The sequence below is a fragment of the Motacilla alba genome, chromosome Z, assembly GCF_015832195.1.
Source record: "Motacilla alba alba isolate MOTALB_02 chromosome Z, Motacilla_alba_V1.0_pri, whole genome shotgun sequence".
Classification (NCBI taxonomy): Eukaryota; Metazoa; Chordata; class Aves; order Passeriformes; family Motacillidae; genus Motacilla; species Motacilla alba.
In genome coordinates, this window is record NC_052046.1 from 7,009,720 (window position 1) to 7,036,134 (window position 26,415).

At 40.2% G+C, this 26,415-nt stretch overlaps 1 protein-coding gene across 19 annotated transcripts in view; it reads left to right on the forward strand.

Annotated features, from left to right (window-relative positions):
* Positions 1 to 26,415, forward strand: part of CELF4 (CUGBP Elav-like family member 4) — a 710,045-nt gene that overhangs the window by 386,434 nt on the left and 297,196 nt on the right. For all 19 annotated transcript variants that reach the window (XR_005255538.1, XR_005255539.1, XM_038125919.1 and 16 more), the window contains exon 3: positions 7,577 to 7,625. Coding sequence is in view for 17 of the 19 variants with exons in the window: in XM_038125919.1 (XP_037981847.1) it covers positions 7,577 to 7,625 (49 nt within the window). In the remaining 2 variants the exon portion in view is untranslated. The remainder of the gene's footprint in view (positions 1 to 7,576; positions 7,626 to 26,415) is intronic.

The following is a 26,415-nucleotide window of genomic DNA, read 5'->3' on the forward strand; positions in this document are numbered from 1 at the left end:
GTCACTAAGGTACCATATAGCACCACAGTCTAGTGAGGGAAAATAGAGCTATTGAGCACCATTTCTTATGGTGTGACTGCCCAAAACTTTAAGGGAATCTCCTGCTGTTTCACATGCAGATTTGCACACGAAACAATATTTATAAGATATAAATACTAAAAAAAAAAAAAAAAACCAACAAAAAAAAAAAAATCCCAACAAACCAATCCAAACAAAAGCTAAAAAGGCAGTTCTGATTCTCTCATTTTGGAAAAATGAGGCTTCACTCCAAGCATCTTGTGTTTTGTCCTCAAATGTGCTGAAGACTGAGCTCTCTCTTTACCCTACCACATTTCATTTAAAACCAAAGACACCATAAGATTAAACACTACCCCAGGAACAAAAAAAATTATTTGTTTTATTGGAAAGACTGTAGTTGCCTATTACCAAGATTGGCAGTTTCTTCAAACTCAAGCCCAAACTGCTCAGTGAGGAAGAAGTTTTGTATTTGAAGCCACAGCCACTTGTTCACGTGAGCATGAACTGCACTGGAGCCCCTCTAGGTTCATCTGCACACAGGAGAAAAGGAGAAAGATGAATCAATAGTTAGACAGATGGGTTATAATATGTTTTATATGATATATAGAAAATACTCTCAGAGAGCAGAGATGGCCGGTAGCAATCATTCTCAGGGGCAGGCACCAGAGCATTGACTGATTTGGAAAGGTCAGACCCTTCAATGGGGTTTTTTTCATATTTCACACATTGCCATTTCAGGCCTTCTCATCTGTTTGTGTACATACCTATGGCACACATCTCAACAGGCAGGGAAGAGGGTGGTAGAGATGAATTAAGGGTCCTTTACCAAGAGGAGGTTTGGGATAGTCATTTCAGAGGCAATGAACTACTAGCAAGGTAAATCTATGCAATTTAGTTTTGGGGTTTTTTGGGGGTTTTTGTTTGGGTTTTTTTGTTTGTTTTTTAAACTTTCTAAAATACTTCCTCTCCCTATTCTTTTGTTAATCCAACATTGTATCAATTCAGAGTGCCCACAGTAAATATGGTTAATGTGTAATTGCACATCAATCCATGCAAACACAGCACTTGCCTCCATTCCCATGGGGACAGGTTTTTGCTCTATGCATTACAGCTGAAATAGACAAACACAGGAGTCTACTTGTGTAGCTAAGCCACGGTGAAGAAACCTTTCTGATTCTGTAGGATTTGCAGAAATTTCCCTGAGCTGAGCACCTGAGCCCTGACTTTGTTTATTTTTTGTTTTTTTTCTTTTCTTCAGAGATAGGAGATTGCTTTGGATTCACGCTTATGGCTATCTAGTTTAGATCACTGTAATTCAATTATGTCACTCAGAATCAGGTACAGAGTGATTTACTTGAACTTTGCAATTACACATACACAATTCAATTGTAGGTGATTTTCTTGGCTTTTCCAACTTTGACACTGATATACTTTGCATTTCCTTAGGGCCCTCTATCAGGGCAGATTTTGTTCGATGCTTTAAAAATTATGACCCAGTCCCATAAACACATTCCTGCCAATACCTTTGCTCACATAAATAACTGTATTGAATTCAGAGAAATTACTATTGTGTACATGGCAGACTCAAAAAAGACTCATGGCAGACTCAGTTGGCAGAAATGGTAAAATGAAATTCCTCTTAGTGTTTTGAGGAGAGATTTGAAACAGAAAAACCCACTAAAGAAATAAAAAATAAACGTATTTTCTGAAAATTTCAGAGCAGGTATTAAGCTATTGCTAGCTCAGATTAACATCTGAGCTATGTCACAAGACCATCAAGAACACCATATTACTTTTAGGGAAGAAGTTGCTCCGGGATTTTTTTTTTTTCCATGAAGCTAACCAGCAAATACAGAGATGCAGGAGTGCCCAATAAACATTTGCTAAGACCTGCTAGCTGGCATCCTTCATGATCACAGCTGAATTTCATCATTGATTTCAGGGGCTGATGCCTGAACAATACCAAACACAACAAAACATCAGTGAGCGTGAAGAGTTTATTATTTGCTGTTATATCTGTCCTCATAATTCAAGCATAGAAATGACAGGATGTTTGTTTATTTGTTTGTTTGTTTGTTTAAAACCAGAATTTAGATACTTTTTTTTCCATCAACCACCTTCATAGTACGTGATGATATCTTTATCTTCATTATGTAGAATAAAAAGTCGAGAAAGAGGCAGATGTAATGATGTGTCCAAAATCACTCAGAAACCCAGTAGAGAGCTGGAAACAGGCATTGCCAGAGGTTAGCACCTCTACTTTTTTTATGTTTTTTGGAAAATTCCAGAAACTTGGGCAGCAGAAATACTTTCATGATGGTTTTTGATACAAACCAAAGTCCCCAATATGTCCTCAAGGAATATTCAATTATTTTAAGGATGTTGGAAAGATTATTATTAGTAGTAGTAGTAGTAGTATTAGTAGTAGTAGTAGTAGTAGTATTATTATTCAGATGATCAGTGGGAAAATCTTCCATGGTTCTGTAAAGCACACAGGCTCTAGAATAACCTTTTGTCTCCTGAAGTGACATCATCCTTAAACACAACCAGCAGATTATCTCCAACCTCTCTTCTGCTTGGTCTCTTCCTGTTAGTGGCATTTAATTCATCTTCAGTAATCTCCTCATCTTTTCCCTTTTTCTTCCTGTCTCAGAGCACATTTTAAGCTATTCAGGATAGCTCCATATTTTTGAGGGATTTTTTTCCCTTTTATTTCTTCATCTCTGTATTTGTCCATTCTCAAGTAGAGTTTTAGATCTACTTAAAAACACAAGGTACATTGATGAGCAATGAAAAAGTGGGTGAGACAAAAAGGAAAAGGGTGGTAGGAACAGCGAGAGGAAGAGAGATGGAGACAGTGAGAAATCAGCTGTCTCTGCTTCCTACTCTTCTTTCCCAGGTGATCCTTCTACCTGCTCTAAATTAATATCAAAGCCAGAGGGAGCAGAAAAAGGTTGGTGGGGGAAAAAAACGACAACCTTAGGAAAAGAAAAATCATGATGCAGAAAAGCGTCTGTCCCCTGTCTAATTCCTGCAGTGGCCTGTAGCTGATGGTGCTGAGAAAAATACAGCAGCAAGCTCTGACATTTCATTTCTGTGGAGAATTGAAAAAGGGCTTGCTATAATTCATCGCTTCTTGTAACTCAAACCCCTTTTGACAGGGGTACCTGCGCTGTCTTTTAACAGTGGCACCACAGTGGCTGTAATTGGACATGAAAAATGATGTTGTGTTTCTGCTTGCTGGGAAAATTGGGGTGGGGGTAGTTGGGGCAGTGGCAGTTTGGTGTGGGATGGCGACATCTGGCATAATTTGGATGGGTTGGTTTTTGGCAAAAAAAAAAGGAAGGACAACCCAAAATGAAGGGTATGGAGCGTAACAAGTAGGATCATCTTGCCTAAGGTTTGCAAAGGTGATAGTAAAGGTGGTTTTCATCATAGATGAACATGTAAGGAATCACAGGAAAATGAGAAGTGTGATGCACATTAAGTTCTAACTCCACCATCAGCACAAATATTTATGGCATTTGTGGGAAAAGGACAGAACCCCTCTTCCTAAAATAGGCCTGTTCACAGCTGCCATGGTTCTTCTTCCCAGTACAGATGGGGAACCTGAGACACAGGCTTTTCCTGACTCCACACTAGGAACACAGTTGTGCATAAAACTCTGGTGTGCCACTCTCTCACCACCTCTCTGAAAACTGTGCCTTTATATGTAACCAGAGATCCAAATTAAATTATTTGGCTCTTGCCTAAATCTCTGTACCTCAGTGGTCCTCAGCACATCTTTGCTACAAAATTGTTGTTGAGTGAAGCACTTCAATGTAAATTTTTGGCCAAATGGGACTCTGAATCATGAATGATGGTAAACACTGTCCTGATTTATAATGGTTTTATACTATAGAGCATTCTGGTACCATAAAGTCAGATACCTCCATATTGTAGAAGGATAAAAAATTTTAGTCAAGTCTTAAAAGATGGTAGAGAATTTAAAGAGATGAATGTTTTCGGGACTAACAAATGTTAAAACAATTTACTCCTTTCTCAGTGTCACTCAAGTATGATCATATTTCAAATGAGAGTATAAAGGGCATCCATGAGCAGAACAAAGAAGGACCACTGTAAGGACAGCAGTGTAGCACATCCTAGAGGATGCCTAACAGTGCACTCACTCTATCTACCAGTTCAGATGTTGGGTCAGCCTGCCCTAGGTCTTTTCCCATGCAGCAAAATCCCTTTTGAAGCCTTCTAGTGACAGGGTTTAATAACACCTTACAGCCACATCTGTAATTCCACAGATCCCAGGTGGATTTCCTGATGATATTCATCAGATTTGCTGTCCGGAAAATATTCTTTCTCCTGTCACACTCTCAGGGTCCACCAAGATAGGACACATATTAAAGATGTCCATATCAGTATTTCTCCAAACACTCTTCAGAAGGCTGCATTTTGGAGTAAAAACTTTGGTTTCATTCCACTTAACTTATGGACACTTCCAGATAAAGAATAAGCAGGGAACTTGAATATCTGCATACCCTTCTCCCCAGGAAGGCACTTCCCCAGGGTTAGAAAGCTACATTGTTCTGCCATTTCATTTCCCCACTTAGCCCTTTTCTGGTCCCCATGACAGGTCCTTGCTCCCAGAGTGTCTGTATTAAAAAAAAAAATTTTAAAAAAATTCCATAGATGGAGAAAGGAAACTTAATTATTTTCCTCTCAGTGTTTCTCCCTATAATTGGTGTCTTTCATGTCAAGATGATCTCAATTTGTATTATGGGCTCCGTTCAGGCAGCACTTTCTCTTTGGTCTATAAAGAAATTGTCAAGTGTATAAATCATAGTGTATATTAAATTACGCTAGCCTTTTACTTATTAATTTCCCCAGTTTTTTCTTCCTCTGTTGGATGCTCATTCTCACACTCTTTTTTTTAACTTTCTTCAGAACTGACTGCTTTTTCTCACTCCCCAACATCAGAAAGAAAAAACAAAACGAAGAGCCAAACCAAACCAAAACAAACCAAGACAACCAAAGTCCAAACACATATTTGCCTCCTTTCATTTTTGCCTAAGGGTCTGATAATGTCCACTGCCTTGTGCAAACTGACTTCATTCAACTCAAAAAGAAGGGTGAATTCTGTCTAGTTTTTCTCAAGGCTGGATCCAAAAGCTACTTGAGTTCAGTGCAAATTTTCATGGACTTTAGAACAATTCAGATCAGTACCTATGTGGGTAGATTTATGGGATGTTTTGCATCTCAAGGCTGTGTCTCAAGTCTCAAGACTTTGCCTCTCAAGGCTGTATGCTGTACACCTCCTGTAAATTCCTGGCTACTGTGACTATTTCTCTTACTGACTGCTTGGGATGCAGGTTCTGGCTGTCTTGGAATGAGCACCAGAGACCTCTGACCCCCTCTCCTGGCCATGGGAGTTGGATTAGCCATAGGGTTCCCATCAGGAGCCCGTAATTTGGAATAAGGGGGCAAGTGTTAGAGTAATCAGGTCTCGAGTCAGACATTGGTACATGGATGGTCAACACCACCCTGTTGCAAACACGAGCACTCAGAGGTTGAGCAGCTGAGAGAAGTGACCAAGGAATTTGGCTTCATTGTCCTGCACATGAGAAGCAAGGTGGGGTTCAACTCAGCTAAGTCTAAATGCAAAGACAACCTCCCTCCCTGATCAGTAGAGAGGAGCAGGCACTGCAAAAGACCATACACGGTTTATGCCTCAAACACCAAGCTTAAGAGTGGCTTAGAGTTACACTTTCAACACATTTGGAGTTATGTGACATTGAGTACCCTCCTCACCTGTGTGGTGTCAGATCTTTGAATGTGAGTAACAGCTTGCTGCTCACATGTGGGTATAAAGGAGCCCCATGGCAGGACATCTGTCCTGCTCCTGCTGCTTCATACATCACCTCTGCCCTGCTAATACCTTGTGGTACTGATGTGAGCAACTGGTCTTTGCAGTGGCAGAAGCAAGGGCTGATACAAGGTGTAACAATTATTAGATTCTTTGTTGGTTTTAGCACTTCAGCTGTCTGGATTTTGTTGGATGGTACAGGCACAGAGGAGAGCAGAAACTGCTCAGTAGCATCTGTAGCCATGGATCCTTCTCTCGTGGAGTGTGAGTCTAACTGTAGTCATTTTATGGATAAGTACATTTTCCTCTAGAGACAACAATACAGCAGGATCTGCTAGGCTCTTCATCATCTTAACCTACTTGTCAGCCAGCTTGATAACTTGTTGTTACTAAAAATGTGTGCAGAGCAATTAGAATAAATCTAACTTATTATGAAGCGCTTTTCAAAAAAAAAGGGGGAAAATTAGGAAAAAAAAAAAAGAAGAAAAATAAAACTAATGGCCTTGCTGCCCAACTATGATTAGCCACAAATAAGGGATGGATTAATTCCCTGAAGGCATTCTGTGATATTCATCAGCCAATTTGTGGTCTGACTTTACTGGCAAGACATATGTTAGGAGATTCCTATTGCCTTCTGACCTCATGCTCCTTGTGATGCTTGTTTGAACTTGTACTTTCTTTGTTGGTTGACAAATCAAAAAGATATTTTCATTCTGCTCAGGGGTGGTCACACATAGAAAGATATTTTGAGTAGTCCATCTGCACAGGGTATTGATTCCTTTATGTGACAAGAAGTATGAGACAGGGAAGGGCTTTCAGACTAAATTCTTAGCTGGTTCTGATCCAGTCTGCATCTCTAGCTATTGACAGGAGGGGTATACTGTCATGCCTGTTCTTCAGGCACCCACATCATGTTAGGCACTGCCAGTGAAGAACATTGGGAGCATCTGTTGCCCTGTCTCCTGGGAGTGAGAAGCTCTGGGGATAGTGATGGTCCCCAGGGATTTTGTTGAGTGAGAGAGGGATAATTTGAATAACAGAAACCTATTCACAACACAGTGGCAAGGTTTTTAAACCTACTTATATTGTGATATGAGAGAGGAAATATATATCTGAAAAAGCAATAGAAGGAACATCTGGCCCTCTACTCCCAGAAAATTCTCAGTATCCAATACTCCAGCAGCATGTAGACAAATTAAATCCAAATCCAGGTTTGAAATGGAGGCTGCTGTGTTACACATGACTATCCTACTGAGTTAACAGTAGAAGTGGAATTCACTATTCAATTTCCTTCTCATCATGTCAATCTCAAGAAATTTTTGCAGTTTAAGTTTCACAGGTCCTGATGTTCTGACAAAGCATTTTTGCTCTTATGCACCAGTATTTCCAGGAGAAACTCTTAGAAATTTTAAAAGTTGCATTTAAAATTTCATGACCTGTGTGAAATGAGTCAGATCCCTCTCCCAATGTGATTCAACAAAGCCACTGTCGGGTAAGAGGAGTGACACTGATTTATTTGCCTCAGACCAAGCTGCAGCCTGCACTGGTTAGTTCTTTGTTTACTAATTGCTTTTTTCCCCCCCCTTGTGGAGTAAATTCTGGTGCTAATTATGATGCGCAGTAAAGAAGCAAAGCAAGCCTCTGTATATGAATGTCTGACTCCTCCATTAATTACATGTCTGTCTTTGTTCTTCCTTACAGATGAACAGACCGATCCAGGTGAAGCCAGCGGACAGCGAAAGCCGAGGAGGTAGTTGACTGCATTGCTTTCAGCCACAGTGCTAAATATAATTGTTGTCTCTGGCTTCTCTCAGGCAATGTGCTGATCAATTAGTAACGTAATCAGTGCCAAAGAAATTCCCTCCACAGCAAAGATTCTCTTTATTAAATCTCCTTTACTTCGTCTCACTTTCCTCATATTCAATTATTATTTGATTTTAAAAGGCAGGCAGGTGCCAGCGATTGCCTGAGAAACAAATAACTGCCTCGTTAAGAAGTGAAGCATCAGGCACTGACTTAACAAAGTTTAACAGCAGTGGACAGCAATGGGGGTTTTTTCAGGCCTATGTCAGGCTGAGCTGTGGAGGTGTTTGATTTGGTTAGGATAAAGCAGATATTTTATGGTTTCTCTAACCATGTTGTTTATGCTTGCACTGAAGCAACTCTACTTCTGGAAAAAGCAAATTCTGAGCTGGCAGAGTTTTCTGCACCTGTATCAGCTTATCTGGATAAACCTGTTGAGGAAACTGAAGACTTCTCTCAGACCCTGAGAGTTATTGAGGATTTGCACAGGTATAGCTGAAATCAGGAGCTGGTATTTTGCTTTTCCATTCTACACAGTGGCTTTGGAAGGCTTTGTTAAGTGATTGTTCAATAGACCACCAGTGATGAGGTGTTTCCTGTAAAAGGTTTTTTACCTGAACTGATGTGGTGATACTTCACCGTACTCCTCTAATAGGTTCCTGTTTGTCAGATCAAACACACAGATCACTGAGAGAGTGTGAGATGGTCTGTTATGCTGGATAAATTACCATCCTGCTATTTTTTTCTTTTATCTGTACATTTATATATATATATATATATATATATATATATATATATATATATATATATAAAATGACATGTTCTCTTCCTCTCTATCCCTATCTCTTTGGGAAAAAAATAGAGAGTCTTTTCCTCATCTTTTCAGTAAAAACCTCTAGTGCTTATGTATCTGATAAATGTGGGAGTAGATTTTGTCATTTAGTAATGATGTGGCTCTTAGATGTCTGAAAACTTTTCAATTTCCACCATAAATATAAACTCTTCTTCATTTGTGGGATGACTATCTTTGTGCTGGCATTAGTGGAAACCTCTAGCAACAACTACTTAAAAGGAGAAAAATTCCTCACAGAGAAAAAAACACCATGTTCTCTCTCTTTTCACTTGAGAGCTGTGGATTTCAGGGACTTTGGCTGCATCAGTGTGAGGCTGAAACTCTCCAGTGACTCAAGTTGTTGGGAGAATTTGTACGTAGCTTGCAGTTGAAAGGCTGGTGTTACAGGCTGGTGAAACCACAGGTCAAAAGGGGCTCTGTAAGGACCGGCTGTGGTGCCATGTAGCTGCAGATCAGGAGACCTGAGTGCTGGAAAAACACCAGAAACCTCAGAGATAAATACTGCCCTTTTAGAACCTCTCCAAAGAAAATTTGGGGGAATTTGGTTAATACAGGGTGGAAACTATCTGATGGGATCTGGTGAGTTCTGCATTCAAGGGCCAGGGCACATGTCAGACTTGCAACAAAGACGTGTCACATCCTCCAGCATCGTCCAGTGGTTTTTAACAGAACCAGGTCAATTTCCTCCCCTTTCCCTGCTTGTCTGATGATCTGGCTCTGTGTCTGAGTAGGATTGGGTGAGCCATGGGCAGTTGTCAATGCCAATCTCCTAGGGGAAAACGGAAAGGCTCAGCTGCTGCCTGGGCAAATGAGGGGACATTAAGCACATTCCAGTGGAGTTGGTGCCGACAGCGAGAGTGAAGGGAGGGCCTTTTGTCCATTTAATTAGACATACCAAAAAATAATAATTAGGCTGGCCAATTTGCTTAGTGAGCCTAGAGGGTATGTAGCTCCCAATCTTTCTCTTTTTTTTCCATTTTTTTTTTTTTTAATGCAAATCAGTAATAGAGAACACATGCCTGGCTTTCTGGGAACGGTCTTCGTACTCCTTTGCTAAGAGCAGCTGCTTCCAGGGGCAGTGGTTTGAACTGCAAAGGGCTCCAGTGGCAGCTTGATTCCACATTATCACACCCATGGCCCCCTCCCCATTGTATTTTAGCTAATTATCTCCTCATCTTACACAAACCTCATCTTTTCCCATCCAGTCTGCTCCCATATTTCTTCTGTCAGTGGCGCTCATAATGCGGAGGCCAAGCGGGTGCTCTCATCATTGGTGTGAAAGACACGTTGGCCTAATTCCCCACTGACAAGCTGCTTCTGGGCTGGTGATGTTCCAGGATGGCATGACTCAAGGGCAGCTGTGGGAGAAAAGAACAATTGGCACCCAAGGGAGGCATTGTATGAAAACTTACGTTCTTCAAGAGCCTACCGGTAAAAGCAGGCACGGCAAACAGAATGCTAAAAAGGAGGCCGTGTGTCTTAGGAGCACATCAAAAGGCTTCATTAGGGCTGCAAGATAAAGGTCAACCTCAACAACAAAGAAACTTAAGTTGTAGCTTATTATATATATTCTGTCCCTCTATCAGGATGGGACACAGGGGAGGAGGGGGGCTTGGGAGATGGAGCAGCTCTTCCACACAGCACAAGTCTTTGGTCTGCCCAGAATCCACACTCTGGATTATGGGGAGTACATACCCTGGATTGAGGGGAATTCTGATGCCAGGCCACAGTGTTAATGAAAAAATGCAGTGTTCTCTGAAACCGCAGTTTGCAAGCAGGTTTTTACTGAAAAAAGCGAGCAACATTCTTGTGGAAGTGAGATTGTGTTTTCTTTGGGGACAAATACTTGCATTTTACTAAAACATGAATCTTTGAATTTTTCAGCAAGTTCTTCCACAAGTGAAAGGTGATGAGAGTCACAAATTTATTCTCTCCTTCAACCAGATTCAGCTCAGTTTTCCCTGTTGTTCTGGAGTCTGGATTTTTTTTGGTCTTTAACCCTCCCTGTGTCCTAATTCTCAGTTGAAATGAAAGTGAGTGTTAGCATTTAGTGTGTGTCTAGACTATCTTAGACTATCTAAGTTTGGGAAAGTGTTCAATATATTGTTTGTCAAAAATTACAGTCAACCCATCAAAATGGATATGGTGAGTGCCCCTTAATAATTTTTCTGGGTTTATTATTTTTTTTTGTTAATCTCCATATTGTACTACGAGCAAAACAAAGCGTGAAAACCTTTTAAACAAAATTTGGCATTATTTACATTTGCCTAATCCCATGAGAAATAGAAATTAATGTCTCCTGAATATATTTCTCTGGGGAAATAGTCTAAATTATTGGGAAAATTTTACATTTTACATTCCTGTTTATTTGTGCATGTATGTGCATAGTCAAGATACAAAATGTTCTGTAGGGGTACTCCTTCTACAAAATACTTCATGAAGCTTCAAATACCTGATCAGAAGGTCAGAGTCCTCTGAGATTTTATACTTTTATACTTACAGAATTGGTAGAATATGATAGAAGGTGAGCAATTCCATATTTTGCTCTGAAAAATCATATTGTGAGTCTAGCTCTATTAAGGATATCTTATAAACTCTCATTGGCCTTTGCTTTGGCCAAATTTTATCTTGGCTAGATAGAAACTACTTTGCCAGAGATTAGCTAGTCCAATACATTTTTAAGGATGTAAGCTAGATCTCCACATCAAAATTTTGAACATAAAAAATCCCAACTAAACTGTTAGAATTTGTTATTATTTTCATCTTGGTGGAGGTGGTTTTCCTCAGTTCCTTCTCTGATATTAAGCCCTAAAAATAGCCTGTAGGTATCTATCACTTAAAGTTTCTCTTTCTCAAACTTGGAGAATGATCTCAAGTCTGTTTTGTGGTTTGGGGCCAAAAGTTTGGAGCCATTTCTTATTTCATCCACGATGTCTCCAGCTCTCACTAGGCAACTCTCACTGCAGCTGGCAGGGTTAACCTATGATAAACGCAGCCCCAAGGTCCCACTATGTTGTACAGGCAGTAACATTTTTTAAAAGCAAAGGACTCTCCTGCTGCTCCAGTTGCAGTCCGTTAGTGATGCTTAGATGCTCCACTGCTCCCACATTCCTCTCAAAGGACAGAGGAAGGTCCATGAAGGAAACCATGCAAAGATGTACACAGTGTGCTACCTTGGCTCAGTGTAAATGTCATGACCGAAATGTGTTTCGTGGTGGTTTTGGGGTCCTCCAGCATTTTGTGGAAGGGAAACAGAAGGCTTCTGGACTATAGAAAGGAAAAGTAGAAAGTGGTTTAGGGTTGAAAAGGTGTAGTGTCCTGCAGAGAGAGTGTTAAGAGGTTTACAGGAGAAAGTGTGGTGCATTGTACTGAAGTGTTTTCTGCATGCAAGAAACCTGCTACAGTTTCTGTCTGTGCTTTCAAGCAGGTTATCTCTTGTGCATGTTTGATGGAGGTGTGTGCTGTGTCATTTTTTGCTTTTTGGCAGCTGGAAGACTTGGACTTCATATTTCCAGTAACTTGCAGTATTTCTCTACCTATTACTTGATGTGCAAAGTCTCTCTGTTTGGTCATGATTTATTCCAGATTCAAAGCAAAATATTCAAGTACTGAATTACAGTTAATAGGAAAACAGTATGCCTTGCTCATGTATGATTTTCTGCTTCTTTTTATACTCTTTCCATCAGCTTGATAATGATGATGGGGTCAGAACAGCCTCTCCACATTTTCTAAGCCAAATTTTCATTTAGGACAAAAGCCTGGGTCTAATTCTTACTTCAAGCAGGTATTTTCTAACTTGCTAGCTCTCTGCTGGGGGTGGCAGGGTAGTCTGTCCTAGGTCCCAGTAATTATTTGCTAGTCAGTTGTTTTCCATTTAACTGATCAGAATTACACAGCTTGTGCAGATGGTTGAAACCTCTCAGGAAGCTTCCCATCCAGGTACTAGCCAGATCTAGGCCTGTTTAGGTGCTGAAGTCAAGAAAGACTGGTTGCCTTCAGCTTAGTTTGGCTTCACGCTGGTGTAACTGTCCCATGTGGAATGACTTCCTTCCTCCTTGGAAGCCCTTTGTAAAGAAGAAGTTGGTTGCTCAAATCTTTAGACCAGAAAAGTCTGAAGACATTTAAGGATAAGAAAGCAGAGGGCAGTCTTGGCAGAGCTCAGCATCTTCTCTTCTGCCCTGCTGAAAGCTGGGCTGTCCCTGTGTGCAAGAAGTCCTGAAGTCTGGGGTTATGCACGTGTCAGAGCTGTACCTCTGCAGCTCTTATCTCTTCCTTAGTTCTGATCCACACATGTTGCCTGTAACATCAAGCTCTTTGGAAGATACTTTACTATCTGTTTCCAATCTTTTACCTTAAAAAGACTTCCCACCCAAGAGGCTGAAGAGCAGGCGGAGAGAATATCCTCTTACAAGGTGGCAATCCATACAAACTACCTTTATGTGGCCTGCCACAGCTCTTTCCTCAACTGCTCATCTTTTTTTTTCCTCTTATGGTCTGCACCCTCATTCAGCAAGAGTAATCAGGTGGCACTGGCAAACTATTTTAGGGAAAAAGATAATTTTTTTCCCATCTCAGAGTTGGGAAAAAGATCTCAATGAACACATCTCCATTAACACTTTCAACTCCACAATGAGTGCAGTATGGCTCACATTGATCTTTTATAGCTCGGGTAGAGAATGGCACAGACAGGGACTTGCAATGGTCACACCACACATGAATCCCAGCCTTTGCTGCAAATGTTGTACTGGAGATGCTGATTACTAGTTGTAGAGCAACATTTACAAATTGCATGAACTCTGGACTCAAGACCTCTGAAAAAAATAATTTTCTACACCCCGGGTCTTCTATTCCCTTTTCTTTCCCTCACTGTTTACAATAGTTTAAAGAGCATCTCTCTCCCCTTTTGTCAGCTCTTGCAGTTTGAAAGGAGGTTCCCAGCTCCATGTCAAATCCTCCTTTTAAGTCTCATACATCTCCTCTTCCAGAGATTTGTACCCAACCTGGTCATCTGGTTTTGACTTCTTTCAGGAGGCATTTGGAAAAAATACTCTCACATTCAAATCTAAATATTTTTTTTCTCCGTCAATTATAGATCAAATATTACCCAATGGAGCTGAATTGCAGTACATCTGTATGAACAGTAAAGAGAACGAATGACTGGTTAAAAATTAACCTAATATTCTGTCAAAAAGTCTATCAGAAGTGAAGATGAGCTCATGAATGAAAGGGGGGAAAAAAGAAAAATCAAGAACATAGGCAAAAATCTCGATATTAAATTTGGAGGCAGCTTTCTGCCTCAGAGGCTGGGCAAGTGTCAGGACCAGCAGAAAACCTTGGTGTCATCATCAGAGGCTCCTGAGAAATGGCTGTAGGAGATGCTGCAGTATTTGGAAAGATGTCGGTGCCTTGAAGCCTCTTTGTCATGTCAAGGGCTGGGGAAAGGGACGGGTCCAGGACCACAACAGCCACTTAAGGTATCCCACAAACTTGAGCACCAGTCTGAGAACATGTCCACTGCATTTTATTTCAGATCCGAACATTTCTTATGACCTGCGGTGTTTTTCCTTTAGCCCTAAGATAAATCCAATCTAGAAAGAACACTTCAGTACTCATGGAAATCTTTTCTTCCTAGCTGTAGCTGGTTGTGGGACTGATTACAGTCAATGGGAAATCAAAATCTCTTGGTTTATTGTGGAATTTCAGCACTATGTGACCCTACTGATAGCTGACACTCAGTTGTCCTCAGAAAGCTGTATTTTCAAGCAGGTAGAGTGTACTAGCATGCAAATGGATCAGTTAATTCAAAGTGGCCCTGGATGACCCTGTTCCTGCTCTCCTTTCTCTGTTAAAACTTAATTCTGGGTGAGAAAAAAGGCTTCAGCAGATCCTCACGTGTAGTGTTTTATATTTGATGACTCTGCTGAAGGCTGATGTGCTCCATTCTGCAGTCAAATGTTGAAAGAATATAAGGGACATCAAACTTTTGTTCACATCTGCCCTTCCCATGGTGATTGAAATCAATGGAAGTATGCCCATCAATAGGACCTGGAAAAGATCCACAGGACATTGTGTTCTAGTACAAGTCCTAAGGACAACCTTTTAAAATCAAGTATTAGGGGAATAAAAGAGAAAGAACCCAAAAACCAAAACCACATTGCACATTTTTCAAAAAATGTCTGTAACCTAACAATTTACTGACAAGGAGGAGAGAGAGACGGGGGAACTCATCTCCTCGAGGTTTTGACATTGGTTCTGTTCCTTGCTATGACAGACCTTTTGATCAGTTATGTAACTTTGATTCCCTTCTCCTTCACACCCTTCCTTTATTGTCTGCTTGGGCTGTGGTATGCTTTTATTTGTTCATTTCTTGTAGATAGTGCCTTTGGCATTCATGCAAAGGCTGTCAGTGTCAAAGGGTTAAGGCACCAATGAAAGCCTGTAGCTGTACAGAGGAGGATGTGTACAGGGCCAAAAATCAGCTGCAGTGGGTAATCAAGAGCCCTCATACTGCAGAGTGATATTTGGAATTTTTTTCAGCAAAAGGGCAAAATGGAAGAAGCAGTGGGAGGAGAAGAGTGGAGGAAATAAAAACTATAATCCTATAAAAATCCTACCTTTGTAAATATAGTTCAGCATCTTAGGTGAACTCGGGGACATGAAACAATCCCAGTATCTTTTTCTTAATGTAAATGTTGCTTGTCAATGGGTTTTTATACGGAATTAATAATACATTTATATATACGCTCCACAATTAATTGCAAAGCATTTATGGCACTGAACAGTTAGAATGCATTATGATAATCACTCCTCGTGCATTGACTTTATTGTAAAGGTTTTGCTGATCACTGTAATTGGCTTGTTATTACACAGGAATATAATAACACCTCTCTGTATAGTAGTTTATAGCACATCAATAGCAAATGCATTCCCTTTATTGGAAGCAATGTGCATTTTATTAGAATACAGCTGAATAAGTGCAATCTGTGTAGACAAATGAAGTTTCTAATGACCTGTCTCACAAAAGAGTCGAAATAACAAGCCATTCATTATGTATTTTTTTCCAGTGATGAACTTCCAGTTACGGTTACACAGTCATTCCTTTAAAAAAAAAAAAAAAGTCATGTTTTGCTGTTCTTTCAAAAAAAACATTTGGGGGAAAAGAAATATGTGGGCCATTTTTCTGCCCATGTTGAATAAAGCAAGGGTGACTGATGCCCACACCTTAGAGATTTCATTTGCTTGTTGAGATTTTCCAAGCTTCTTCCTTGAGTATTTTGTCTGACATTCACAAAGAATCAAAATGTTCTTACACTGAGTCTAAATGTAGCTCTTGGAGCAATGCTATTCTAACAACCCCTATGCAGTCACCAATCTGTTAGGTATGAGGGTCTTGGTGTTGTCTTTATTCCTATTGAATAGGCTCTTTTCCTTTATTTCACAGAGGCATGTTCTATATTTAGCAAAAAAAAAAAATCTAGCAAGGTACCCAGAGTTTTTCTTTTCCTGTCTGCCACCATTACTCCAGGTCTAAATTTCAGATTTTTCTGGAAACTTAGAGTGGCATGAATCTGGCATGCATATGTAACTAATGTTCATCTGTTTGTCCAACTATCCCCAAGTGTGATCAATGTCAATCAAGTACCTAACCACTCCTGAAACTCTGAATCTGGGTAAAAAAGGTTGCTGTTTTCAGACCTGGTGCAGTTATACTGCTGCCCATGGTATAAACTGAGTCCAGTGGTCAGCACATGAAGGTGGTGAGAGGTGTTTTTTGTTGTGAACTCAGTTCATTAGTGGATGGGGCTAATAATGCCAAAGTTGTGGATTTGACCCTCATATCAGCCATTCACTTAAGAGTTGAACTTTTGGGTCCCTTCCAGTATAGAATATTCTGTGATTCTGTGATATGTGCCTGCTTCTTCTCAACTGCCACTTGTTTATCATAGACTTGTGAATCCCCTGGAGTCTAGAGTAATTCAGGGTATTTCTGGAAAGCAGGAGCTAGGGAGTGTCTGCACCATGGGCAGTACTCTCAGCTGTTGGCACCCAGACTGTCTCAACCCAGTTTTGACACAGACAAACTCTTTGAGTGGGAGTTTCAGTGGGGAGGGGTTTGCCTCTTGCCCATTGAGATCTCAGATTAGAGTATTACAGCTTGCAAGAAGTTTCAAGACTCTGGAAATACTGGAGGTCAAGAAAACTTTTCTTCGTGACATACGCAGCATTTTCCAATTGCTATATATATTTTGCAGTATGTACATGAAATCAGCTTGGGAGGCAGAGCATCTCTCTATGTAAATAATTTAGCTCTCTGAGTAAACTGTATCTACTGCTTTTACCCAGAATCTCTGGGCCTCTTAGGAGCCTTAGACTTAGGGACAGAAGAAATTTTAAACAGTGCTACTATGCCACTGTTCTTAGAAGGTTACTTCAGGCAGAATTCACTTTTTATAGCTTTTTCCCAAAAATATTAAGCATATAGTCTAAGTTAGTAATCTAGTCTCCTCCTATGGACAGTGGAGAGAGAGAGGAGTTTCCAAACTATGATTCATCCTGTCCTAAGACAGATCAGATAAATGGTACTTCAAAGTTTCCCTTCTCTCTCTCCTCACTGAATCAGGAATGAACCTATGGCAATTAACTTAGATTTAGATATCTCACTTCTAGACGCCTAAAGAGAGGTAAGATGAATCGCAACTTTCACCTTTTCAGGCCACAGTTTTCTATCTGTATCATATGAAGGATGATACCTGGCTTTTCTGAAACCTTAGGCAAGATCTATGAATAAAAATTGCTATATAAAACTATGGATTTTAGAAGTTGGAGGTTTGTCCTAAAAAGAAAAGGTATCTTTCTTCATTAATGTGTTTGCATCGTAATATCAGGGGAAGAATAAAAGGGATTGCATCCCTATCAGCCTGAGCAATAGAGATTATCTGATCAGTTTTAATTCCTCTTTAAAGTCAATTTATATTTTCATTTTTTGTATTTCACTTTGCTACCACTCACAGGCTCCGGACAGAAAGTGAACCAAAAACCACTACCCAAAACCTTAAAATTGGAAGTAGTGGTGTGTAGCATCAGTGTCTTTAAAATGTGTTTTCATAATTAAGAAAAGTATTTTTATCTTTAAAACCAGCTTGCTTTGGAATCTGTGATAGAAAATGAATATGGCCCCTTGTAATATCATTTGTAGAGAGGTAATTTTCAAGGCAGCACTGCACTGAAACATTTTCCCCCAGGGAGGATAAACAGTTGGCTTCAATTAGTGAGGGACTGTTTCCTTTCTTTTCAATTTTAAGGACAGTCTTGCAGCCTGATCCTTCACAGAGGTAGAGAAATCTCTACACAGGGCAATCGACTGCAGCTTGGAAGACTGAGGCTTAAATTCTTGTCTTGCCACAAATATTCTCCTCGACCTTGAAGAGGTTACTTAGGATCAGGCTATTATTTTCACTCCATTTCTATCTGGTGACTATTATTACCTTTGACTGTCTGAATATACACGTAAAATTGGCCGAACATCTTGCTCTCACTCCAGTTTCCTTCTATAAAATAATATTGGTGCTGCAAGGATACATGCATTAAAGATTATTAGGTGCTCAGGTTCTCTAATCATTAGTTCCACAGAAATAACTTGGTTAGATAAATAGAGGTGTTCAAAAGTGTCAAATGTGTTTCACTGCTCAAATCTCACATAAAGTCAATGGGCCTTGGGTGTCTAAATATTCCCTTTGAAAATCTCCCCAAATAATGATGTTCTTCCAAATAGTTGGAGCCAGCTTTGTGGGGCTGATTCCTTACACTTTTACGATGGAATCAGCTCTATCTTTTTCCCATAGCAGAAGCTGCCTGTGGATGTTTGTGGAAAGTGAGGAGGACATGTTCCGTGGCAGGGCAGGTTTGTTTCATAAAACAAGTTGAGACTGCCCAATGAACAGGACTGGAAGAGAGTTAAAAATAAGGGGAAAGTAACTTCAGTATCTTAGGATTTGCCTTAGTGAGGGAATGCTTTCTTTTAGCATCAAACCTTAAATGCAGGAATTGACAGTTAATAAAATAATTCCTGCCCATGAACTGCCATATGAATGGTAATTAATTCCCAAAAATCTTTATTTTATCCATCTCTGGAGTCACTGATGAATGGGCAGATGCATTGATTGCAAACCACAATATACTAACACTTCCACGCAGACAGCCAATTAACATGCAATTATATTACCACAACCTGAGGTACATTGGATGAGTTGCTTTCTTGTTGGGTTTTTTTTTTCCCAAAATTACTATGACTATAATTATTATTATGAATAGCTAATGAAACAGAGGTGTGGAAGAGTGGGCCAGAACCACAGGCAAGGGGGAATGAGGATTGTGTGTGTTTAATGACTTTAGAGATTGGACTTAACCAACACAGTCTCTCCACTCCCTAGATCAGAAATCTATTTATTATCTTTCTTGTGGTAATGCCTAGAGGACCAGCCAGGAGTGAGGACACCAGGCTCACTGTACAACACAGAACAGACAAAAGTCATCTCTTCCTTAAAAAATTAATCTCTAAAGACAATCAGAGGGAGTGTCTGGATACAGAGTTGTCATACAATGTCTCCACAGGTGTGACAAAAGGAATTGTGCTGGGTTGCACAGTTAGGAGGGAAATTAGCAGATCAGGTCAGGGGCTGAGGAGTTAGGGCAAGAAAACAGTAGGATGGCCTTCAAGCAAAGCTCCTTTTGGTGACACGTCTTCTGACACAAAGCAAGTGGCATCCTGAATAGCACACACGGGAGTCTAAGCCAACAACAGCACAGCCTCCTTACTGACAAGGACCATTCTCCTACACTCTCACACCACATGGTGGGTGAATGTGATCACACCAAAGGCCAGACAGATGCCTTTGGTGTACAAGCCTGCTAGCAGAGAAAAAAAAAAATCTCAGTTTTAGCAGATATCTGAGGGACATAACAAGGAGCCTGTTATGCCACCATGCCACTCGCTACAGAGGAGGCAGCTCTGTGGGCACTGTGGTAGAAACAAGGGTGCAAGGCTATAGTTGTTCCTAAATACCAAGTGTATCTTTACAGAGAGCTCCTCAAAGGGACCAAGGCCACCTAAAACAAAACAGAGGTCAAAAGTCATGTTCACAACAGAAATTCAAATCCAGTGTCTGCAATGAACTGAATTTATCCCTGCCTCTCCTTGATCTCAGTGTGTGATCCCACAGGCAATGGGGTTTTATTAAAGTATCTAATGGTTCCTTTTTGAAGTTTGGACTTTGAGAGGAAAGGCCAAAACACTGGAGCACTAGCCATTCTGGTGTTTCTGTCTGGATAAAAAGGAAAGGAATAGGGTTTAGATCTAGATGAAATCGTTAGATCTCATTTAACCTTCTGCATAAACTGACTGTAAAATTTCACCCAGATGATCTGTGCTGAGACTTCAGGCTTGTATTTGACAGAAGAATAAAGAAATTTAGCCAGAGAATGACTCTTTTGAGGCTTTAGTAAAATTTTGATATCAAACAGGTTGGAATTGATATGAACCTTCTAAAAAGCTTTTAATAATTCAGTTCAATTAATTTTGGTGATCAAGTACATGTAACACGTAGAATGTATTTTTCCATCAAATACCTAAATATGTACGCCTTCTCCAGTTTTCCCTACCAAAAAAAATAGAAAGGGGGCAATCTTTTCCTGGGGCAAAATTTTCCAGATTTTTTTAAAGAGACCATTGAAAAAACACAACAGGGTAACTTTCCTAAAACTGAATGAGGGGAAATATTCATGTTTATGGACAATGGAGTTCATTCAGAACAATCAAAGGGAAGTCTCCTGGAAGGCAGATATTCCCACGCAGAGGATGCAATCTGCATGGCTCCTCCTATATGGTCCCAGTGCTGTCATTTCCTTCTTGCCACATGTCCATACCAACATGAATGTTTCTTCTTCAGCTTCTATCTTCCTATTCTGACTATGTGCCAAAGAGGTGAGATATGTTCAGGGCTTTTCAGAAAGTTATGCTGTCCCCAACTCATAAGAAATATCTCATCTGCCTTACCAAGTGATCACGGAAATGGTTGTTTGCATGTCTGCAGACACTGTGGAGTGACAGAATTTCCATGGGCAACTTATCAGGAGAGAGAAATCCTCCATTTTGCAGACATCAGTAACATAGTGACCTTTAATAACATCGCAAGCTTTCACTCTCTCTTTAAAGCATTATATCTGTCCTTAGGGAGAAAAACTTGTAGCTAAGGATTGAAATCAGAAGTGGATCATAATTCTGGCTGTGCTATTCATTTGCCCTGCTGTATTTAGGATCCATTTATTTCTAGTTGGGTTTTTTTTTTTTTAACTCTGTCTTGAGTCTAAAAAAAGAAGTGACCAGGCTGGTGACATGTGATTAATAGATTGCACCTTTAGAAAAAGTTAGCAGAAGGAGATTAGCATTGCAGCCTATTATTTATTAATTAAATGCAGAAACCCTATTTATACCAATGCTGATGGCATTAGTTCACATCCATGCTTTGGGACTGCATTATCCATCCGGTCTCCCAGCACAGTAATGTTTGTTACTAAGCTGGTGGATGTTGCTGGGTCCTTTCTGTCACTTGCTTCTGTTATCAGCAGGAAAGGACAGCCAAGAAGTTAAAGATCCAACCTGAACATTTTGTTCAAGTGTCTGCTCTGTCTCTAACAGCCTGAGTTACCTTGGCCACATCCCTGAGCTCCTTTGGGATGTCTCTGCTTGCTTTTTACATCTGTACCTCCCCGTAGCTCAGTGAAGATTGAGCATGCAAGGCAGAATGCTGTGTGAGACCTTTTCCATCGCCTACAGGAGAAAGAATTACATTAGTGGGCATATAGGTACCTGCTGCTGCTATTTCAATCAGCAGAATGGGAAAGAGTTATCACAGGTGTTGTTATTTAGCTGTGCCAGGGTAGAAAATTATACTTCACATGACTCTTGTTTGATAAGCTTGTCCCCTTGCCTACAAAGTGTTCAAAGGAATGTTCTGAAGCCAATACAACCCTGAGGTTTCCATAGGTCCTAGCAGCTGTTTTCAAGATCCTGCCTTCAAATGCAGGACAAACAACAAATGGATTGCAGGACTCTTCCTGATTCCACCTCAGGACAATGCCACGGGCCTCTCTGTCACAGGTAAAGCTTGGGACAAGCAGATTGCTGTGAAATTGCCTTCTCTTGCACCTTGAAATAGAGAAAGCCCTAGTGGTGCATGACAGACTTCTGCTAGTTTTAAATCAGGAGACAGCTCTTTACTGCCTCATAAACAAATACATGGCCTTTGGTTAGACCCACTGTTGCATGAGCCAGCAGAGCCAATACACCATAAATGTTTTGCCTTCAGAGTAAAGATTGGAACCCAGGAATCCTCACATTCACCAGCTGATATCCTTGAAAAATTGCAGTTTGGGTGTCCATAGTCCAAATAATCAGCTGGTCCTGCAGAAACATGTCATAAATGCTTAGATTTGGTAGGGTTTCTTGACAAGTTGTGGTGTGCACTCTCTCTTGTGACTGTGTCTGGCTCTTTTTTCACACATTAAAGGAGAAGTTAGATGCATGAACTAGTCTCCCAACAGTGTTTTCTACTTGTAAGCAGCTGCTTTGCCTGTCAGCAGGATGTTCTGCAACCAGAGCAGGCAGTCTGGTCATGAATGGGTTTAAGGTTTTCTTTCTATTTGGGAAAATTCCTGAGTCTACAGTTATACAAAAATAAGTTTTAAAACTATTTGAGGTTGAACTCACAAAACTATTTGGGATTTGGTTCAAAACCCTCTCAGAATGAGACTTCTGGAGTCTGAGTAGGTTTTGGATCAACACCACCATGGAAGTGTTCCTCCAGAACAATCTGAGGACTTGAGCCTTAAGCATCTTCCTACCATCATTTTAGTGTTTGCTTATTTGAATTTCTGTCAGCTATCATGTTCCCTCGCTGAAAGCTGAGCACTGTAACAACCAATAATTAAAAGTGAATATTGAGAGTCTTTCAGCATTATCTACACCATGATACAATCTGAACACATGCAAAAGACATCAAAAGATGAATGAAGAGAGTGAATGGGCTGATTTATCCTGGACTGTTTCTCACGGTGTGAAGTCTGCCTTTCACAGCCTGATGAAGTGTAGAGACAGTTAGTGGATTTGCTACCAGGAGGGCACACATTCATTTCCCTTCCTGCAAATGTATTTAAAGCTGAAATTGAGCATAGGAAAAGTTAGAGCCAAAAAAGCAACCACTGAAAATGCAAACTATTGTTTATTTTGGCAAGCTGGTGTTAAAAAGAATAAGTTGAGGGTAGTAGAAACTGGTGTAGAAATTTTACAGAAGGATTTCTCCCTGTGTGTGTATGCTTCCAACTGATTGGGTTTTTTCTTCTTTTTTCTGACCTGCATTTCTTGTAGCTTTCCACAGTTAGACATAGCTTCCTGTGGAAATTTATTAAATACTGTATCAGTGGTGAGCATACCCACTTCTAACCTTAGACAAAAAGAGAGTTGTATGCAAAGTGAAACTGCAGTTCCTTCCCATCCCCACTGCTGTAGCAGTAGCATAAAGCACCTCATCTTTATCCAGATAGTGAAGAAGGGCAGAAAGATGGATTTAAAATGGATGCTGCTCTGCTGGATGATGTAGATATATTAGCACTTCTGCATCTCTGTCAGTGACTCTCAAAGCCTCCTTCAGATGTAATCAGCCTCTTCACCTTGCTCAGTGTACGAATAAGGAAACTGAGGAACTGTGACTAATGTGGTTGGGAACAGCACATCACTACACAGCTTGGAGATGAAGTCACATCTTCTAAATCCTGTTCAGTGCCCTACTTAAATCTGGTCTTCTTCATTCATTTTGTCCTCCTTCCTTCCCCCAGATTTTCACGAGTCTTCTGGCTTTTGTAAATGTGCTACAAAGTGAATCAGAGGGCACAGGAGTGCATAGGGTTGGGGAGTTTTCAGGGGAGTTCCCTGTGGGTCCAGCCTGTCAGCACCATAGCACCCACCCATGTGCATCTTTTCTGTGGATGGGGAACACCTTACTGCTGGCATTGCAGGAAACAAATAAAAAGGTGGTGGTGCTATCATGCTGTAGAGGATATAGCCCCATTCCTGACCTCCCTGCACCCTCTGTGCTGTAGGAATTCATCATCACTCTCCTGTCAGTTATATTATCTCCTGCATGCAGCCGTGCAAACATGCAGCATAACACGTACAAATATCTGGTCACAAAAGGCTCAGCAACAGCTCTGACCAAATAAAATCCCCCAAACAGACTGTGAGTCTGGATATTGTCCTTTTAAATCTCCTTTGAAGGTTTCAATTTTTTCCCCCTTTTTATGTAAATCTGTTCTACCTACACCACCCAAATGCCAGGAAGTCTTAGAACAGTAAATACCCCTGCAACACAAACAAAAATCATGCTTCAGAAAAAATGTTCAGCTTCTCAAAGCCACGGTCTTGCCCTTTAAAATGTAGGACATGCTTCTGAAAAGTTCTCCTTCTTCTCCAGACCTTTGTTTTCAGCATGTTTGCAGCTGTACCACCTTTGTCAGTGATGGTATCATAGCTTCTTAAGTTCAGCAAGGACACTCATCCCAGGGAGACATTAAAGTAACGTCTTAAAACTTCAGAAAGTGTTTTGCCATTGAGTTGATATAAAGGAACATCTTCAGAAGGCAATATGAAGCAATTTTCTATACTTTATCCAGTCTATTGGCTAGGACCAATAAAATCCCTGCTCCTTTTTGCCAAAGGAAGTCAGACTTGTACAGTCAAGCTGTTTGTATGTGCATGTCTGGCCCCATCTATCTGTCAGTCTGTCAAGGGTTCCTCCTCTGAGCTTTGAACCCACTGGGTAATTTAACCTGTCGTTGCTGGGGTGGAAGAAGTCCCAAAGCTACTGTGTTCCTATAAATTCCATGAAAATAGGCAGCCATGCAGAGCAGAGGTTTCTCATTAGTGTTCATAAACCCATCTTTTATTAGACATCAATGAACTCATGGGGGTAGGGACACTGGAAGAGGGTTTACACATTCGGCTGCCCATGAAGCAACTTGTTTCAGAGTGTGAGCTCTGATACCCTGTCAAGAGGCCTCCTGTAGTAACAGCTTCTTGGTTTTAACAGGATGTCAGACAGATTTCTTAGCTCCTTTCTGCTGATTTCAACAATGCTTCACACGGCAGAAAAGTCAGCCTGCTGGTTGCATATCCCTTCCCTCCTCTGCCAAAGCCACCGGGGAGAGTTTCTGCACAATGTTTAACAAGTAGCACAACATCAGATGTGGCTGCTTTTCAGTGACGAGTACCTGAAGGAAACTAGAAAAACAGTACAGTCTTTTGAATTTTTTCTGTCTAGCATCATAAGAAGTAATACTCAAAAATAAACAGGTTCATATCCTCCTTTTGTCCAAAACAGACTTCAGGATTAAGAAAGGTGTGTGAACAAATCTTAATTTCATTTAACATTGTTCAGACTGACTCAATTCCTCTTCCAAAACCTTTTGCATTAGTAGTGTTGGTTTTTTTCTTTTCTTTGTTCTGCAGAATAAAGAAATCTGAGCTGTTGCTCTAAGCATCTACGTTTAAAACAGGAAAGCACACTCTGAAACAGACCTCAAAAGTTCTAGATAGGTGGTAGTGCATGTAGCAACAGCAGAGATGGTTCTTCAGCTTTAGTTCTGAAATCCCTGTGCTTTCCTGGGTTGATGTCAAATCTCTGGCCATTACCCAAGCATATCTGTGGACAGAGGTATGTGGAAGGAGGTGTTCACAGTATACAGTGTAATGTACTACAGACAAACCATGGGTCTCTGTCTCTAACAAAGAATTTTGAAGTAGATTTGATATAACTTGACTAAAAGTACAAGGAATAAATGGCATTAAAAATATACGTACATACATACATATATATATATATTTATATAAATATAAACTCCCTTTTTTTTTTGCATGAACAGCATTGAACGACAACTGGAATGTACCCCCAGCTGGTATCAGTCATATGGAAACCTATGTTTCAAAGAAAGACAACTTAAAATTAATGTCATGTCAGAGCTACTGCTTTTCATAAGCACCAGAAATTTCTCCATCCTGTTATTTCTGTAGATCAAAAATTTTTTACATGTATAGTTACATTATTTGTTCTCATTGTAGCATTCCGGATAAAGGAAAAATCAGTTTAATTTCTCCTCTCAAAGAAAATCACACTAATTTGAATATGTGGATTGCATATAACTAGGTACTCTGTGGGATGTGTGTGCACATGCATTGTTCAGGTCCTATGCCCTTTTAGATTTTTTTAAAATTCAGTGGCAGTTTTACAGAAAAATTATTGGGTTTATTTTCAATTTGTCAAAGTATTTGATTTTTTTTTCTTAGACTTCATTTCGATATTCTCTTTGCTGAAAGTACAAAATCTTATTTTCTTTCTTTCTTACCTTCTTTATTTCTTTTGGTTTTGACTTTCTTCCTTTCTTTACCTCTTTCACCTACCTGCCTGCCTGCCTCTCTCTTAGGTAATATCACCATAATTTCTAGAAGCTATAACAAGCAGGCAAAAGAATAGGATCAGCCTTTCTTCTTTTTAAATGGTGGTGACTAAGCAGTAACTCCACATGAGTTCTTAAAAGTCAGTTTGATTTACTGTGGGGTACATTAGAGCAGGCTCTGGTATACATTATCCTGCCAGAGAAGTTGTTTATATGTATGGAAGACCAATAGGATGAAGCTGAAAAAAGGCTGGTTTCTGTCCCTCTTGAATGAATGGAAACAGAAAACAGGAGAAGAGAAGAGACAAGGAGGAGGAGACAATTCTACCAGGAGGGCATTTCTGCTTGCAACGATTCTGCACAGTGCTCTCTCCTGGCTTGG